At 33.3% G+C, this 20,043-nt stretch overlaps 2 protein-coding genes and 1 pseudogene across 4 annotated transcripts; 1 reads left to right on the forward strand and 2 right to left on the reverse strand.

Moving 5' to 3' along the window:
* The first annotated feature begins 1,321 nt into the window (after positions 1-1,321).
* LOC108340738 (phospholipase A1-IIdelta) lies at positions 1,322-13,326 on the forward strand. Of its 3 annotated transcripts, none has more exons than XR_008248794.1 (6): positions 1,322-1,945; positions 2,044-2,781; positions 4,593-7,828; positions 7,959-8,111; positions 11,379-11,755; positions 11,836-13,326. XR_008248794.1 is itself a non-coding variant. In XM_017578286.2 (2 exons), the coding sequence occupies exons 1-2, from the start codon at positions 1,429-1,431 to the stop codon at positions 2,769-2,771; spliced, it is 1,245 nt and encodes a 414-aa protein (XP_017433775.1). In that variant the 5' UTR covers positions 1,323-1,428; the 3' UTR covers positions 2,772-2,880. The 3 variants fall into 3 exon arrangements, 1 of the variants encoding a protein (XP_017433775.1); XR_008248795.1 differs by having other exon boundaries at positions 8,055-8,111; XM_017578286.2 differs by lacking the exons at positions 4,593-7,828; positions 7,959-8,111; positions 11,379-11,755; positions 11,836-13,326 and having other exon boundaries at positions 1,323-1,945; positions 2,044-2,880.
* Positions 4,214-6,828, reverse strand: LOC108340740 (multiprotein-bridging factor 1a). The gene is made up of 4 exons (XM_017578288.2): positions 6,687-6,828; positions 6,173-6,256; positions 4,608-4,690; positions 4,214-4,493 (listed from the first exon to the last, which is right to left on the reverse strand). Exons 1-4 carry the CDS (start codon positions 6,826-6,828, stop codon positions 4,374-4,376), a joined length of 429 nt encoding a protein of 142 aa, XP_017433777.1. The 3' UTR covers positions 4,214-4,373.
* Positions 13,327-18,472: 5,146 nt separating the features above from the next.
* On the reverse strand, positions 18,473-19,651 carry LOC128196691 (uncharacterized; annotated as a pseudogene).
* Between the last annotated feature and the right edge of the window lie 392 nt (positions 19,652-20,043).

Below are 20,043 nucleotides of genomic sequence, written 5' to 3' on the forward strand. Positions count from 1 at the left end.
GTATTTAGAGATGAAATGGTGGATAAAGGTAAAAAAAAGATAAAAATGAAAAAGAAAGTAAATGAAGAAGAGAATGAAGATAAAAGTTTTGCAAGAATGTAAATTGTAGTAAAGTAAATTATTAAGGATAAAACAAGAACTAGTAAAGAAAATCCATGAAACGATGACCCAAATTGCTACAACCAATACTAGATTTGTCATTTCTTCTTGTTCATGGCGTTCTCAGAAAGTTTAAAATTGTATCCACAATTTGTCACCTTCATTTTACATTTGAATTCTTTATTTATATTTTTTCTCCTTTTTTGGGATTTAAACAACAAAAAAAATAAAAGAGAAAATTAAATAAATGAAATAACTGCCTTAAATTATCCATGTTATGTTAGGTGTTTCCATTCTTTTCATGTCTCTTGTAGTAGTTCTTTTAAATAACTTTTCTCTTGGCTTAACTTTAGTTTTTGTCTTGATCACATTCCGCTTAGTGTCTTCTCTATTTTCATCACAGCCCTCTCGATCTCTCAATAATGTTTTCTTTCAATTCCTTTCCTTAATCTTATATGCTTTTTATATATATATATATATATATATATATATATATATATATATATATATATATATACTTTATCATTTTACTTCAATGTATTGATCCGTTTTTTATTCCTTCAATAATTTATTTATCGATGTCTTCAACAATAAGATATTATTTATCCTCTATCTTAATATCATTGAGTGAATATTGATATTTATCAACAACAACTTCAATACATAATGTTATCATATAGTCTAATTTATCAAACATGTTAATATAATGATAAATTGAATGCACATATTTTCACAAACTAATATATTTTCTTAAAAAAAATATATTAAAAAAAACTTTAAAGTTGTCCTCTTATAAATTTTCTTAAGATTTAATATAAATAAATGCATTTAATTTTCATCTATAATATAAAAAAAGTAGTAAATAACATGATAGTATATTATTAACTAATTTATATATATATATATATATATATATATATATATATATTACGAATTTTATGCATTAATCAAATATGTGAACACTAAAAAAATGTGATATTTTAAAATATTTTTTATAATAATAATATAATAAAATAGTGAAAGGATAAAATACGTGATTAAAAATATATTTGTATTTAGAGAAAGTTAAACTAAAAATAGATAAAAGAAGTTAAATATACATGTGAAATTAAGGAAAAAGGAAACGCATAGAGAAATGACACACGTGAAAAAGGAAATATATAGAGAACAACCATCGAGACACTAGAGGACGTGAAAGGAGGGTCAGCGACATCCATCCATATATATCCATGGTAACAGTATCGCAAAACACACTCACACTTCATCATCCACATCTCAATCTCTCTATCTCTCTCAACACCACACACTCACACACACTTTCTCCCTACCATGGCCTCCCAACCCGCCTGGGCCGAACTTCTGGGCCACAAAGACTGGGCCGGCCTTCTCGACCCCCTCCACCCCTCCCTCCGCACCCTCATCCTCCGTTGCGGCGACTTAATCCAGGCCACCTACGACGCCTTCAACAACGACAAGAACTCACCGTTCTGCGGCTCCAGCCGCTACGGCAAGACCGCCTTCTTCCGAAAGGTCATGCTCGACGACGCCGACCACTACAACGTTACAGCGTTCCTCTACGGCACCGCCAGAGTCTCCGTTCCCGAGGCCTTTCTCCTCCACTCGCATTCGCGCGAGGCCTGGGACCGCGAGTCCAACTGGATCGGGTATGTCGCCGTCACGTCGGACAGCCGCTCGAAGGAGCTCGGGCGGAGAGAGATCTACGTGGTGTGGCGCGGCACCACGAGAGACATGGAGTGGATCAACGTCTTCGGCGCCAGCCAAGAGTCCGCTTCAGCACTGCTCAACGCGGAAAGCGTCAAAGAGTTGAAGGCAAGAAACAAGGACGGTAATATATTTAAATTTATTTTTTAATAGTATTTTAAGATAAAATTTTAGACAACAAACTTAACCATAATTAAATTTGACATTGGATTTGTAATACAGGAAACAGCAGTAGTGACGATGAAGACGATTCAGAAACACCAAAGGTGATGTTAGGCTGGCTCACGATCTATACCTCAGACGATCCAAAATCTCCTTTCACGAAAACCAGCGCGAGAACACAAGTTCTTTCTCATGTGAAATCCCTGTTAGAACGATACAAATCTGAGAATCCGAGTGTGTTGATCATGGGACACAGTCTAGGCGCAACCCTATCGATAGTGAGTGGGTTTGACTTGGTGGAAAACGGGGTAACGGATGTCCCGGTCACCGCAATTGTGTTTGGGTCTCCCCAGGTTGGAAACAAGGCGTTCAATAACAGGTTCAAGAAGAAGGGAAACCTGAAGGTTCTGCACGTGACGAACGTGATCGATTTGATCCCGCACTACCCTGGGAGATTGTTGGGGTACGAGCACACGGGAGAGGAGTTGGTGATCGACACGCGGAAGTCGCCGAGCTTGAAGGAGTCGAAGAACCCAAGCGACTGGCACAACTTGCAAGCGATGCTGCACGTGGTGGCAGGGTGGAACGGGGTGCGTGGGGGATTTGAGTTGAAAGTGAAGAGGAGTTTGGCTCTGGTGAATAAGTCGTGTTCATTTCTGAAGGATGAGTGTGGCGTGCCTGAGTCCTGGTGGGTGGAGAAGAACAAGGGAATGGTGAAGAGGGAGGATGGCGAATGGGTTTCAAATGCACCAGATGAGGAGGACGTGCCTGTGCCTGAACAAATCTAAGCCTATTATGGTAGGTTTCATTTCCTCATCTTCCTTTCCCCTTCTATTTCTGTTTCAAGTAGGATAACTCTAATTTCATCTTTTTTTTATTATATTCTTTTTTAACTCATAATTAGTATTACCATTAAAATTAAAACTGAATTTAGGTGCACCTGAACTTAACACGAACCACGTCTAATTATCATTCAGTCACAAATTATCATAAATTTTATAGTTCATTATTTAAAAACTATAGATAAAATCTCGTCATTCCCTTTTCTCTCTGATTTTCTTTCTCAATAATAGAGTGTATACAGTTTAAAGGAAAGTCAAACCACCTCTTTCAAATAAAATAAAATAAAATAAATCATAGTTGAGACATGAAAATGGAATTACAATTATTGCAGTGAATGATGTCATTCGATCTAACACTCACGCAGCACAAAATGGAGCAAATCATAGTTGAGACATGGAAAAGTTTAATTAACTAATTTTTAGGGATCAAATTCCTTGTTAAAAAGTAAGGGCAAAAGTTAGAAAAGTAAAAAGTGGTTCCATTACATGCTTTAATTTAGAGAATATATCCTTTCAACTTATGTAATGAAAATTTATGACTCCTTTTAATTTGCTTCTATGAAACTTCTTTAGGAGCTTAAGTGGTTTTGGGGGCCATGCGCAATTTTTTTACATATAAATTAATATATACATAAAAATAATTTATTTTATTTTAGTATATTTTATTTATTTAACACTCTCAAAATGTTTTTATATCTATTTTGATATCTCTAAGCACACAACCTCGATCGTAAGTAAAAAAAGTGGTGAAAATTGAGTATATGGTCCGATCAATCGATAAACGAACTAGAAAAATATTAAGTTATAAAACAAAACAATATTTTAAAATCATTTGTCCTCGTGAAAAAGCACAACATATTATATATATTCGACAATAATGATTACTGAATCCACACTTATATAAACACAAAGGGCTTGAGCACACCATTGCTGCATAACACCTCACGATTAACGTCTACAAAAAAATGAAACAAAAATGAAAAATCCTTATTGCGCCCTTTGCAAGATGAGATTAAAGTTCTTGTAAATAAGCCAATTTAACCAATAAATTTTTTACCTTACTTTCTTCATACCCAAATAACATTAACAACGTTGACGATCGACATACCCAATAACCTTAGACACTTATAAATAGTAATGTTCTTACATAGAATTACTACACGAATTACATGAGCTTTTACTTCTTCAAAAAGTAAATACTACATCATTATATCATCTCATAAATTAAAAAGAAAAAAAGTGTGTGCCATCTTTTTAAATTCTTCCCTTTATGAATTTATTAAAGGAATGTTTATATTTATTAAAGGGAAAAAGTCCAAACTATGTCAACACACATTCACTTAATTTTGACACCCATAACATCTCACAATCGCGGGTAAAACTAGGTCTTATGATGAAAATGCAACTTTATTTATTCAAACAGGTGAAAGCCTCAGGTCTTCACAACCTTTTATCCGTCTTAAATATACATAATTAGTGAGCAAACACAACACTCCCATAGCGAGACATGCAAACCATAATATATGCAGAACCACGAATTTAGTTTCCTTATTTCTTGCCACGAAGTTTAGTTCCAAGGGCTCTTTCCAACTTGCCAATTATCTGCTGGTTTGGAATGGCTTTCCCTGATTCGTATTCCTGGATCACTTGAGGTTTCTCGTTGATCACCTTCAAATAACAATGCAAATGCAAATCATTGATAATGCCTAACTATATTGAAAAAGAAAATCAAGAGACCGATAATTTATTCAATTTTTTGTTCTGCAGAGGGGAGAATAATACTTGAGCAAGCTGAGCCTGAGTAAGCTTCTTATCCATCCTAGCTTGCATTATAGCCTTCTTAAGCTCAGTTGGTACTTTCTCATCTGTACACAAAACTCCAATCAGAGGCCATAATTTTTGTTTAAGAAATCTAAAACTTGAACAACAGTGCCACTGCTCACCATAATTCTCTGGTCCATTAAACAGACTATGAAATCATATGAATCCATAATATGCACAATCAGTGAAAAATAAAAATGTAGAGAGCAACAACTTCAATCTTGTTTTATGCTCCTCAAGCCCAAGGATTTAATATCAAAACCTAGAATTAATGATCCAGTGACCCCGAGAAGTTCCACGTCTCATCAAGAAATAGCCAAAATACACATGGGTATGTGAAACAAATTGAATGCACGCAGGACTCAAATTTATAATGACAAAATTTGAAAAAATAGTATCATTCAACTTAGAAATCGCACATAGGTCAATTCTTGAAGAAAAATCTTTAATTTTGTTGGGGAAGAGGGTTACTATCATGAAGTTTTTCCTCGTGTCTGAATCTATGCCATCATTTCTACCATGTTAGCCATACATTTTCTTATTTTGTGCTTAGGACAAAGAACTAACATTGATTTCTATCATCTATCATTTATATCACATCTCTAACACACCCCAAATCTATTTAGTTTTAAGCATGATTAATGCTCAGGCTCCCTTACCGTAGAACAGATTAAACTTTTTATCAGAAGAATGAGGACCGCAGGAATCAAACTCTAGGTCACTTGCTCACAGCGACTCTGATACCATGACATTAACCAATTACCCAAAAATCTTGAGTGGTTTGGGAAGATGCATGAATGATTCTACATAGCATCTCTAACAATTACACCACCAAACACTTTGCCTTGACATCTCAAAAAAGTTATTAGCAAACACATTTCTAGCTATTGTGAAATTATAACGGTGACACAGTGGAACCTTCAATCTACCTACCACATAATCACTATTCATTGAAAAAAACAGAACCTCCATAACCTAGAAAGAGTCAAAAGACAATAAAATAAAACTACCAAAAAGAACATGCTCCAAGAAAAATTGTGTAGTTGACAATACTAAAAAGCAGGACAAGGAAGCCACTGCAGGAATATCCCCTCAATGCAAACACCCCATATGGACCACAATATTGTATTATACATAATTCACCTCTTTATTCCTCCCATATAACCGTATATTCACAGGTAGATGCACCCATGTTTTTATTGGTAAAAAACATAAGAAAAAGAAAAACCTAAGGGCTGTTTGATTTCCTTATAAAAATTTAACACTACTCAGTAATCAAGTTTGTCATCTAAAATCTGTTAGGCTTTGAAAATCGTTCACAAAACAAGTGTTTTGAAATCCAAAATACAGAAAGTTGGTGATATTTTCTCATCTTATTTGTCCACGCTCTGCTTTGTGGCTTACACCACCCTCCACCAATTGTCCAAGCAACCTTGTTTGGTTAAATTTTGAAAACTAAAAGCAGTTTTTCAGAAGATAAATCAAACACAACCTAATTCTCTGTCTATATATGTTGTAATACTCACGTGCTAGATTCTCTGTGTCCTCATCCAGCCTCTTGGTGTTCAATGAAGTGCTGCTAGAGGCTGCTTTGTTTGTCCCAGCATTATCTGTAAGAGCAACATTTGAACAATCATGATTCAAACCATCCAAACAATAAAGGTCACCAACAGAAGAAAAAAAAAAAAAAACATACAAACAAACACACGCACAAAAGACACACCGATAAGCATTTTATGCCAAATCATTTAGCTCTTGCTTTTTATGTACCCCCTTTTCCAAACTAAACAATTATCAAATTCAATTTTTTCCTAACCATTTAAAAGATTTAATTTGCAAATTAAATCTGCTGCCTCAACACCAAATCATCTGCAATAGTCACAAGAAAACACGTTCAGATCCGAGATTTCAAAAACAAAAAATCGACGATAAACTGATGAAATCGTAAGAAGAAATTCATATTTGCAAAACAATTAACACGCGAGGAACAATATTTCGAAGATTTGTTTACTTTTTTCATTGAGGGTACTGGAAACGAACATTTTTTTTGGGTTTCAATATCGGCGCCGGCGCGGCGGGCGGCGTTGACGGCTTTCTCGTCCGTCTTGGCCGCGGCGGTGGGAGCTTTCTTGCGGAGGACGACGGGTTCCCAGTCCTGGGAAATAGGGCCCGCACCGGACATGTTTGTTTGTGTGTTTGTCTGGTTATGGAATGGTTGTGTATTGGGTTCGTTCTGTTCGTTCGCGAAGCTTCAACGAGAGAAGGGATGAAGGAAGAAGTGGATTTGGAAGATGAGATAGCTTCTGGTAATTATGTTTCTCTTTTTCCGGAAATAATATTTTGAGTAATAGTATCACATTTTTACATCTATTTCACGTATACTATAAAACTAAAATATCATAAAAAATAAATTTTTGTAATTTGAAAAAAATAAAAAATAGAAAATAAGAAAATATAATATCAAATAAATATAAAAAATTTATATATATCAAAATATTATTTTTCAAATTTTTTATATTGCTTTTATATCTTAGATACCTAATTAAATATTTTTTAACTAAAATTTGAAAAGATAAATAGGGTGGTATAACAAGTAACATATACCATAATAAGAAAAAAAACTATAATTTTAAAATAATAAACTATCATAGAAAATTGACAGTTGGAAAGCTTGGCTAGACTTTGGAGCAAACATCAGCCTCTATGTCACTCTCAATGATTAAAAAGATTGGTGATGTGGAGGTCTTACCTATGAAGATGACTTTGCAATTTGTAACAGAGCTCTTTCCCTGCACATTCATATTATCATCCTGAACCCAAAAAATTACTTTAATAACTTTTTGAAAATATGCAAAAACATGTATACACTTCAGATAATCTTTTGATTAAGAATGTGTTTGGTATTTTAAAACCAAAATCCTATACCCTCAAAAAGAATTCCTCTCATCCCTCATCACGTGAGTCGTCCTCTTCTTCTGTGAATGTATTTTATCTGGCACAACTCTCTTGATTTGTGGTCTTCACTGTAAACTCGGTCCCTGCATTTCAAAGTCATCCCTCACTATCTATGGATCGCGGTCATCTGTTCCGGAATCTGTGTTGGTTCGTTTGGTGTTGGTCGTTATCGCCTTCGGTGGTGTGATGGTGTTCGGACCTCCTCTCTGCGGCTTTGATTTGTGCAGGTTGATCTTTCTTTCTCTCCTCTATCCATTATCTATTCCAATGTTGTTGTATGTATATATGGATTTCAGTAGAAATTGGATTGAAGTATCATGACTGAACGTAGAAATGGAATTAAATCACTATTACTAGATGCTTGGATTTGTGGTTTAATGACGTGAATCGAGGCTCAGAGACTTTAACCCAAATTCGAATTATGGTAAAGGTCTCACTGGTGCTCGAACGCAGGTTAAAGCGTCACCGAAATTCGAATGCTGCAGAAGCCCTTGCCGTATTTGGAGATCCGTATGTGTTTATTTTCTATATTTGTATTATTTTAATATTGATTTTAATTTTAATTTGTTTAGTTTTTAAGTTTTATTATGTATTTATATATTGTAATATTTTAAAATATGTTTGAAATAAATAAATTGATATATATTTAAATATTATATATTATGTAATTATTTTAGTTTTGTTAAATTTGTTATTTTGAATTTGTAATTTATGTAATATTTTAAATTTATTTACGTATTGTTTATTATTTAATTATTTAATGTTGTTAAATTTTTTTTCTTTGTTTTTTATTTATATATTTTATATATTTTATTGATTTTATTAATTAATGGTATTATTGGTTTTTTTGATTTTGTTAATTATTTTATAATTAATGATTTTATTTTTTATTTTTAATATGTTTGAAATGAATAATTTGTTATATATTTATTTGTATGTATTTAAATATTATATATTTTGTAATTTTTTTTTGAACTTTTTAGTTTTGAATTTGTAATATATTTTATATTTTCTATTTATTTACGTGTTATTTATTATGTAATTATTTAAAGTTTTAAAAGTATTTTATTTGTTTCTTATTTAAATTATAATTTGTAATGTATTTTATATATTTTATTTAATTAAGTATTCATTTTTTATGTTATTATTTTATGTATTTTTTTAGTTATTTATTTGTTTATTTATTTTTGAATGAGTAATTTTTTATTTTATTTATTATTTATTTAAATATTATATATTATGTAATTGTTTTTGTTTTATTAAATTATTTATTTTGAATTTGTAATTTGTGTCTTATTTTAAATTTATTTACGTATTGTTTATTATTTAATTATTTAAAGTTGTTAAAACTTTTTTCTTTGTTTGTTATTTAAATTTTAATTTGTAATTTTATTTATATATTTTATTGATTTTATGAATTGTTGGTTTTATTCGTTTTATTAATTATTAATTAATTATTGATTTTATTTTTTATTTTGAATATGTTTGAAATGAATAATTTGTTATATATTTATTTGTATGTATTTAAATATTATATATTATGTAATTTTTTATTTGAACTTTTTTATTTTGAATTTGTAATATGTTTTATATTTGTTATTTATTTACGTATTATTTATTGTGTAATTATTTAAAGTTTTTAAAAGTTTTTTATTTGTTATTTATTTTTTTATTTATTTTTGAATCCGTAATGTTTTATTTTAGTTATTATTTATTTAAAGGTTAAATATGCTTTTAGTTCCTCAAATATTAAGATATTTTAGATTTAGTCTCTCTTTCAAAATTTGGTACACTTTGATCCTTGTCTTTAAGGAAACTATAAATTTTTGTCTTTCAAAACCAACGCAGTTAAAAATAGACTGAGTTGGCTAGCGTCTAGTCACGGGTGATGACATCTTTCATTGCTAACATTTGCTACGTGTGATGACATGTGATTAGTGAGTAATTCAGTTGAAGGAAATTAGGGTTCTTTTTTTTCTCGTTCATTATCAACTCTAGGCCTGCTATTCAATTATGTTCAAACTGAACCAACCACAGTCCAATGGAGCCATGGTGGCATCCACTAACCGCACCCCACAGTTCAACGTTGTCGGAGCCATGGCGTCATCCAGTGGTCATACCCATTAGCTTCTCCATTGTCGCAAACTTGTGCCACCACCATCAACTAGAACCCCAAAACGCGAGAATCATGACCCCTAACTCCAAATTTCGAAAAAAAAAGAGAACACAAGGACAGGAAACCCGCAAAATCCAATTTGGAAACAAAGATTCCAACTCCTCTAATCGTAACATCAGAAAAACCAAGAACAGAAACCCCAAATAAAAATTCCCAAATTCAGAAACCCTAAAATCAAACCCCCAAATTACAAGATCAAAACCCTCAACCTATAGCTGCCAACCTGCAGAGAAGAAATAGAAACACAAGAACAACCCCAAATCATAAGCCAAGAATGAGCACAGAAAGCCTCAAAATTGCGACGCATCCCCCATGAGCCCTAGCGCCACGAAAACGCCGGAGAACGGAGATCACCACACCGTGAAACGTTAGCCCGCACTTCTCCTTCACGACGACACCATCAATCAAACATGGACTCTCGCACCCCGAATACATCGGGAATCGTGCTCTCGCGGAGGCACCGCTGCTGTAAGACCTACTACGCCACGAGAAAGGAGTTCACGCCTTAGCCACCTGAACTCGCATCCCCAACGTGCAAAATCGTCCAACCAGAACCCCAATTTCATCTAGAAAGAGAGTTGTATGACAAGTCTAATTTTCCTAAGAAATCAAGTTCAGAAAGAGAATATTGTACCCAAATATAAGGCGTTGAGTTTCAGTTCTGTTGATGCTTTTTTCAGACATGGCTGTAAAATTCTTTAAGCATGTTGCAATTGCTTTTGATAAATCTAAAGTTCCCAAATTATGGGTAATGATTTGGTTACATAAGAAAGAATACAAATATGAAAAATCATTTTTAGAGAATAATAGCTCTGAAGCTTGTTATTAGATTATTCCAGGAGAGATAAGTATATTAAGAGATGGAAAATTTGGGAAATGAAAAGATGACAATGCAATGTCATTTTCTCTAAGATAAAGCTCTTGTAGATGAAGGCTAAATTGAATAATAGTTGAAATGTTGAGGAAGTTAGCAAATTTGAAGACAAATCAAGGACAGTAAGAGACGTCGGCGTAACGACACTTTTTCCGGTTGGAGGAAGAGAAAGGATGTTTGGTGGCGGAGGGAGGGAGAAAAGAACTGATCTTCCTGTCGTCGTTGTTGATGGAGGATAAAAAGAAGTGAATGTGGGGGTGGTTGTGGAGAGAGGGAGAGTTTCTAAATTTACAGCGTGGCACATCGTTAGCCAACTCAGCCTAATTTTAACGGCGTTGGTTTTGGAGGACGAGAAATTACAGTTTCCTTAAGGATAAGGATCAAAGTATACCAAAGTTTGAAAGAGGGACTAAATCTAAAATCGCTTGATAGTTGAGGGACTAAAAACATATTTAACCCTTTATTAAATATGATATATTATGTAATTATATTTATTATTTGTTGACTATTTGCTTTTCTTATTTTTTTTTTTAATTTGTAATGGTTTCTTTAGAATTGATAATTATTTAAATATTAATTATTAGGTAATAATTTCTTTATTTATATTTTTGTATTTGTTTGTTATTGAATATGTAATATTTTTATTGATTTTTTATTTTAATATTAATTTATAATTAATTTTTATATTTTTTTCATATAATTTATTGTCAATATATTTGGTTAATAGAGATGGTTAGAACCAGATGTGCATCATCTTCTCATGGCGAGACTTCATCTTCTCCTTGTGAGTCTTCATCTTTCTCACATCCTGAAAGGAGAAGACCTACGACATCTGCTCATAGAAGACGCGTTCAAGAAAGTCATATGGACGTGATTGAGAAGCACGAGGAGCATGAGCAACGTGACGAGGGTATTGAGCACAAGTATGACGAGGGTATTCAACACAACTATGCTTAGGACGATTATGTTGAGCAGGAGGATGTTTATCAAGAGGATGTTCATGAAGAACAAGAGAAAGAAGGTGGATTCCCAGGAGGTTCACACGACACCTCCTTGCTTACTCACTACACCGACCACATTGCATTTTCCATATGGCAAGGTCGGGTTAGTACAAAACCTAAATCATAATTTTTCCTTAGTTGGTTATTTTTATTTTTGTTATATAATTTTGTGTTGTTTTGTAGGATCGATGGGAGATCAAGGTGATCTCCCATGGGAAAAAACTAAAACACTTTGGAATGTATAATGAGGCTATTGAGCCTTTTATCACCATGTTAGGCTTGAGTTCATTAGTGAATTTATCATATGAGTATGCCGATCATGGATTGATTGTGGCCCTTACGGAGAGGTGGCATTTGGAGACAAATAGTTTCTACCTCCTGGTAGGTGAGATGTCAGTTACACTAGATGACGTCCACAATGTCCTCCACCTACCTATTATGGGTTAGTTTTGTGAGGTCAAGGACTTAGAGTATGAGGAGGCTCAATCTCATATTATGGATTTGTTGGGCGTGGATCGCGCCAAAGCTACATCAAAGATGACCAGCACACGCGGTCCAAAAGTCAAGCTGAGCTGGTTGAGGGACGTCTACCGGGAGTGTTGTGACCAAGAGCTCTAGGAGTGCGCTTCTCGTGCCTACTTGTTGCATTTGGTTAGATGCACAGTTTTTACAAATAAGAGTGACACTCTCATTAGAGTATCGTACCTACTTCTCTTTAAAGACTTGGTTGCCTGTGGGAGATATGCTTGGGGAACAGCAGCACTGGCTCATACATATGAGCAGCTGAGAGATGCTAGCTTTAGTGATGTCAGACAAATAACTGGATATTCCACTCTTGTACAAGTAGAACTTAGTTATGCAAATTTATTTTCATATCTTTTGAGAACGTTAGGAATGCATAACACAATTTGAGTAATATTTTTGTAAAGTTGGATATATAAGCACTTTCCTAAAATGGGAAGGAAGCAAGTGTCGGGGAGGTACAACGAAATTGACCCTCGGGCTGCAAGGTTCATACCTCTTAGGCCTAACAAAGAAATAATGCATTGATAACCGCAATGACCATTAACTACAACATCAATAACATCGACAATGTATGGATGAAATATGGGATGAAACTGATTTAACATCGATATTGGCTTTCTTGAAACTTGTTTGGCCTTCGATTTAACTTGTGATTTTTATGATGATGGCTCTGTCCTCGAATGCAAAGTATCAATGTGCTCAAAATACGGATGAGTCACGTTTTGTAGACCTCTCATGACGTGGAACTTTAGTCTTTCGTGCACCTTTTGTTTTCACTTTATGCAAAGGAGGTACCAAAGATATCATTTCTGAGCAAGCAATTTCGACTAGCTTCTGCTTGATGTTGACCTTTTCTGCGATGTCAACCTTGTTAAATCGTTCCTGAACCATATCAAGTTCACGGTCAATGCTAAGCTTTGGAAGCGATTCAGTTGACACAATACTCTTAAAACTCAATCGGGTCTACATAACATGAATTTCCCCTAGAGGAATTATGTTAGGCGCATATCGTGCTAATTGACATGCACATGGTAGCCCGTAAGTTGATCTCAAAATGCATCCACAACGACCACTGTCCAAACCAATTTGAGCATATCATGAAACACGTCCAACAAGTCTTCTATATCTAAATCCTTTATATTGATCACTGATGAGGTTAAGACTTTTTCAAAGGACGCCTTTATTTTGTTATGTTGTAGGACAATGACATTATGAATAGCATCCCAACACGAACATAGGTCTCCCATACTGGACCCCAATAATCTCTTGAGGCTTCAGTGCGCAGACTCAACCCTATCACAAGACACCTTAAGAGTATCAGAAGAAATATGACATAAATAAGTAAAAATATAAAGAATAACAATTACCTAATCGTTATAGTGTTGCCTAAATGCATCACTCTGTTGGTCCACGCCTTAACGAAGTATGCCTTGTATGAAATGATCAAAGTATGGTTCACATATTCAAAAAATAGAGGTCATGCATCAGAGACATACTGAAGATGATTTTTCATAATGTGGAAGGTACAAAGCATCTGATACGTCTCAAGAAATACATTGCCAATGGCGTTCATCAAAGCAAGGTCCCTATTAGTGACAACAACGCGTGGATCGCTCTCTGATGTTATAAATAATCCTTTGAACCTTTTTAATGCCCAAGTGAAATTATTTTGGCGTTCACTTGAAAGCATTGCAAAGGAGGCTGTGAATGTCAAACCAGTTGATGTGACCCCAACTATCTCAAGCAAGGGAAGACGATATTTATTTGTCTTATACGTGGTATCCATAAAAAACCTATGTTAAACGAATTCAATAAGTGCACTGAATCGGGATGCGTCCAAAATAGGTCACTAACCACATCCGAATCGTCCGAAGATCTACTCCACTGAATATATTTATCTCTATCTAACATCATCATCAATTGTTGCATTTCAGCTCTCGACCCTCTCAAAGATTGTTTGTATGTGTATCTCACGGTATATATTTGCTTTATAGTTGTGACATTATCATTATTATGTTCTTTGAGAGTCAAAAAAATATTTGATAGTTTTACTTGACTCTTAGTCATGTCAACAAGAATTGAGTGTTCATCAGCATTTAACCTCCCAGCGAAAGGATGACCAACCTAACTCTGTGCTAATTCATGGTTGTGATAGCCGCACATAACTGTTAAGACCCAACCCTCTCCTTTAGGTTTACCCCTCAACCTAAACTGACACTCACATTTTCTTGTGCCGAACATACTAACTGAACATCTGGTTTATACTTCTTATATTTTCCACTCCTTTCACAACCTTACAAAACAAATGTCTTTCTTCCAACTTCACCCGTTGCTATGTCAGATCTTATAACGACGATTACAAATTCAAGGTCGAATGCAATCTTTCAAACCCAATCAATTAAATCAATCTTTCAAAACTCGAATTTATTTAAGAATCAACTAAAGGTTAGTTATCACTCTTATAATATTAAATAAAACCTACAATAAACATTAACATATTAAAATTTAACTAAAAAAACAACTTAACATATTAAACTTTATATAATAAATAAAAAACATATAATATAAACATTACAACATAAATTAAATATTAAATAAACAATAACAAAAATTAATATCTATGATATTAAAATTATAAAAAATTAACATATTATCATTTAAATTAAATTCTAAAAAGATTATTACATATCACAAATGAAGTAATAAATAACAAATAAAAATAATAAAATATTTTAAAATTTAAATAAAATTAACAAATACAAACATATTATAAATTAAATCAAAAGTTAAAAAAATTAACACATAAAAAAATTTATGTAATAAATACAAAATAACAAAAATTATTATAAACTAAATACTAAATAAAGAAACAAAAAACTTATTCAAAATTAAATAAAACTTAAAAACTTAAGACGTATAAAAAATTAAAAACTTAATAAAAAATAAAAAAATTTAAAAACAAAAAATTAAATACTACATACAAAATAACACCTATAAATTTAACTAATACAATAAATAACAAAAAAATATTAAAAAAAATAAAAATAAAAAATAAAAACACATATTAAAAATTAATAACACATAAATTTTACCATTTAAATAATATATGTAAAACATTAATATATTATAAATTAAATAGAAAATACTGAAAACAGATTTCTTGTAAAAAATATATATACAAGTTTGAAAGTAATTATTAAATATATAAAACACATATATGAAACATATATAAACATTACGAATGTTCAAGTACTGTAAACATATAATAAAACACAATTGCATGTGGATGTCGAAGTGCGAAAACCCTTAAGGCCTTCAAACCTGAACTTCGAAGTTCAGTTAAGGTTTTTAACATATTATAATTTACATTCAACATATTTTAAACATATTTATTTATTGTAAAAAAATATAAGTTTAAAATTTAAAAAGAACATAATATATATAAAACAACATAACAAATATTATAAAAACATCAAATAAAAAAATATAAAAACACATCAAAACTAATGAAATATAAACACAATATATATAAAAAAGCACATAACCGAAATTTGAATTGCACCGAACTCTAAACCGAACATCGAAGTTTGGTTATAGTCTCGCCAGCGTACGTACAAATGTCGGTGAGACCATAACTGAACTTCGATGTTCAGTTAAGATTTCTAACTTAAAACTTACCACCGATGAATTCTTCTGACTTGCAGCGCACAACACCACACACCACCAGAGACAACACCACCACCACTACCACCAGGACCACCACTCCAACCACCAACCACCACAAGAACCACAAGCAACACAAGGAGAGACAAGAAAAAACCATGAGTATGTTGTAGTGTATTTCGTAAACATAGGGATGCAGGGTATACATACTAAATTGATTCAATTGGTTGGTGAAAAAGGAAGTAATCATTAATACCTCATTAACTTTCATTGATGCTACAAAACTGTGTAAGCGAATGGGTATTAAGGTAATTATGGGGGTGTAGGGAAAGATCTCTTTGTAACCTCCTAATTTGTGATGCCACTAGGATAATGTATACTTTTTCAACTTACAATTTTTTTATAAAATGTGCCTATTAAAATTATAAGATCGTTTACTTAAATAAAATAAACTAAACAAAAATCCAACATTTAACCTTTACAAATAATTGTTACGAAATAAAACTTAACATTATAATTAAGTAAAAATGTTCAATAAACCCAAAAACTTTCCTAACATACTCGCCTCTTTATTCATCAACAGAAACATATGTAAAATTGTGTACTTTTATATAACAACACGAGTTATACGATCACCACACAAACACAAAACAAGTAAAGGTGAACTAATATAATAAACATAAAACTATAATATAACAATACATTTACTCTTTTAAACTCACACTTCTACTCAAACAAACCATACCAACACTACTAATCCATTCAACCATACAACATCTTCCGTACTCCACCACGCATCCTGTTTACTAAAATAACCTTTATATACCACAAGCACACAAAATTTCAGGAGCTATTTAAATGTTTCATACGTTAAAATTGGTTTTATAAATAAACATGCGTTGGCTTTCACCATAAATACACAGTGAGACGTTTTCTTACTAGCGTCACTTTCTTTTCTTTTTTTCTAGAATAATGGATCAGTTTTCAAAAAAATATTTCAATGACCCAACAGTAAAACAATAATTCCCCACATAAATCAAAGATAGGCATGGCAACAACAAAAAGGTAAATTGAAGAGACTAGATTTAAAATTTCAGCGTAAAAAAAACGGGCAGGAGCAGAAAATAAATAAGGGAAAACAGTAGGGCTGTAGTGCATGAAATAAAATCAAAGTAAGATGGTATTTCACCAAACAAAAATTTAACACAATTCGTGGACCAAAGAAACATTCAGCATATCTAACCAAATACATCGGCTTTTGCACCAAACTAGGCATATTTGCCAAGAATATTACGTAAATAGACAAATTTTGACCAAATATGAAGTCGTGAAGGCCCAAAACGACTTCAAATGAAGAAGTCGTGCCCCTCCTGCACGACTTCACACTGTGCATTTGATTACACGTTGTTGAAATCGTGACCCCCCTGCACGACTTCAGTTTAGTAGGCAAAAATGCTTCTAGTAATCGATTACGACACTTATGTAATCGATTACCAGTGTTTTAAGTGTGCAAGAACCACCTTGGTAAGCGATTACAAGCTTGTTGTAATCGATTACCAGTGTGTTTTGGTTGGTTTTAGAAAATTTAATTTGCAGTTTACATATTTTATGTACTGTTTGTGTTATACGAAAAAAAAAATTTTGGTTATTATTTAATGAATGGAGACAAATTTGAAGAAAAGAGAAAAGTCGTATTAATAAGAAATAATAATACTAATAGTAATATATTAATAATCGATTTGATTACAATTGGGTAAGATTAAGAAATAACTAATGACGAAATGAACAATTTCCCCTATGATGACCTTCGTTGCGGCAATAAGAGCATTTTTTTGGCTTATCTGGATTAGATCGATCCATTTCATTATGAATCCTATTTGTAGATGGTCTTCCGGATGCCTTGCGTCGCATTTTAGGATCTGGTATGAAGTTTGGACCTGTATACGCAGACCAATAATCTTGATTTTGGATTGGGTGAAATTGTACTTATGCCTTGAAAATGTTGTTAAGACTGTACACCGGATCGATTACTTGGGTTAGTGGGATATGCGAAAATGCACAAATAGCAATGACATGATGACATGGGAAACGAGTAGCCTAGAAGTGACCACAATCACACCACCATTCATTTAGGCTGACCTTATAGGAAAGTGGAACATGGCGGTAGTGGTGAGGTGTTGAAATTTCCTGAACATCAAATTCAGAATTTTCACGGTTGTAGCGATGAACATGACAAAATGCGGATTGTTGTTGATTTTTTCTAATGATTTCGACGATTTGTTCAGGAAAATTGTGTCCTGCTTGTAGCATATAGTTCGCCTTTAATCCTCGTTCAACAAACCATGATTGTGTCCTCTCAAATGTTGTTCTGATGAGAGCACATATTGGTAATGAACGTGCTCCCTTTAAAATGGAGTTGGTGCACTTAGCAAGATTAGTGGTCATATGTCCATATCTTCTCCCTCCATCAAAAGCCTGAGACCATTTTGTTAATGGGATTTTATCTATCCAATCAACTTGTTATGGGTATTGATTTCTTAGTGCAGTAAGTTTTGCCGTGACAGTTGGTTGCTTGACCTCGTAAGCTGTAATGACGTAATAAATAATTAAAGTTTAGAATAATGTTACAAAATTATAAAAGTAAAAGTGTATTAAAAATGTTTGTAGTAGTACCTAAATTGATGAATTGTTTTTTGAGGTCATGATTTTTGAATTTGTTGTTGAAGTTGGATGCTAGATGACGTATGCAATAAACAGAGTTCAAACCATCTTGTTCCCAACCAACTTCTTCCGATCTTAAGGCCGATAGGATACGCTTTCCTTTGTCAGTGATGATGCAAATATTTTGTTGAGGGCAAACATGTTCTCGAAGTAGTTGAAAGAACCATATCAAGGCCTCCTTTGTCTCACCTTCTACAATGGCAAAGGCCAATGGAAAAAGATTTCTATTGCCATCTTGAGCTATGGCGGTGAGCAAAGTTCCATGATATTTACCCGTTAGAAATGTACCATCAACTTGGAGAATGAGTTTACAGTATTTGAATCCTTGTATGCAAGGACCGAAAGACTAGAAAACTCTTTCCATAATATAACAATTATTGTCGGTTTGTTCATCAATCTGCACTGGAGAACCAGTGCATTGTAAAATTGTACCTGGGTTTGCATCCTTGACGGCATGCAACCACCTCGGCATGTGGTTATAAGAGTCTTCCCAGTCTCCAAACTCCATAGCAAGAGCCTTTTGTTTAGCGATCCAAGCTTTTCTGTATGACACAGAATATCTGAATCGAGCTTTAATATCTGCAATCAAACTCTTGATTGGAATGGATGGGTTTGTCCGGATTGAATTTGATATGATCGCGGCAATGTGAGTACTATCAAGATTTGTATGATCTTGAGATAGTATGGTTGAGAAACACGAATTTTGTCCGTCGATATTCTTGATTTCCCAATATTTACGGACTTTGCTATAAGCTGCCCTCAAACGCCATTGACAACCGTTGTGATATTCCACACAACGAATAACATAAATGTTGGGCTTCGATTCAACGACGGTGTATTTGTAACCGTTGGTTATGTGATAATGTTTGATTGCGGTAATAATTTCGTCCTTTGACTGGAACTGCATACCTTCATTCAACTCTGGAATGACATATTCAGATGGTTGTGTGATGTGGTCGTCGTTGTTGTCATCTTCAAGTATGTTGTCTAATTCATCATCGGTGCTGAACTCCTCAACATTATCTAATATCAAAGGTTGTTCGTCGATAATTTGCGATGATGAAGATGCTGGAAAGTTCCCTGATGCCATAATGTTATAGATGTGCAGGAGAAAAAATATCCCATAGTAGAATGAGAGCTGTTGGCAGTGGAGTTTGGATGAGAAGATGGATTGGTGAAAGACTCATATATATAATGAAGTTTGAAGTGTGAATGTTACTTTCTGATAAGTGGGTGTTACGGTTCGAAGTAGGGAGTACTGGACAATATAGCAGTGTCAGATATGTATATAGAGTTGCATGCATTCAGTAAATTATAAGCTATGTATAGTATTACATTTATTTGATTCCATATAAAGTAATTTCCACTGTGCTCTGATATATCATAAGCTTTTCATGACACGTTTTTTGTATTAGTTAAGAGACTAATTTGTTTTTATTGTTGTTAAGAAATTAATTATGTACAAAAGTATAAAAATAATTT

Source organism: Vigna angularis, chromosome 5 (assembly GCF_016808095.1).
Source record: "Vigna angularis cultivar LongXiaoDou No.4 chromosome 5, ASM1680809v1, whole genome shotgun sequence".
NCBI classification, from domain to species: Eukaryota; Viridiplantae; Streptophyta; class Magnoliopsida; order Fabales; family Fabaceae; genus Vigna; species Vigna angularis.

Coding starts and splice junctions, on each gene's coding strand:
- LOC108340738 (XM_017578286.2), top strand. CDS start 1,429: ATGGCCTCCCAACCCGCCTGGGCCGAACTTCTGGGCCACAAAGACTGG. Junction 1,946..2,043: donor GAAGGCAAGAAACAAGGACG/GTAATATATTTA, acceptor TTTGTAATACAG/GAAACAGCAGTAGTGACGAT.
- LOC108340740 (XM_017578288.2), bottom strand. CDS start 6,828: ATGTCCGGTGCGGGCCCTATTTCCCAGGACTGGGAACCCGTCGTCCTC. Junction 6,257..6,686: donor TATTGAAACCCAAAAAAAAT/GTTCGTTTCCAG, acceptor TTGCTCTTACAG/ATAATGCTGGGACAAACAAA. Junction 4,494..4,607: donor CTCAGGCTCAGCTTGCTCAA/GTATTATTCTCC, acceptor TGTTATTTGAAG/GTGATCAACGAGAAACCTCA.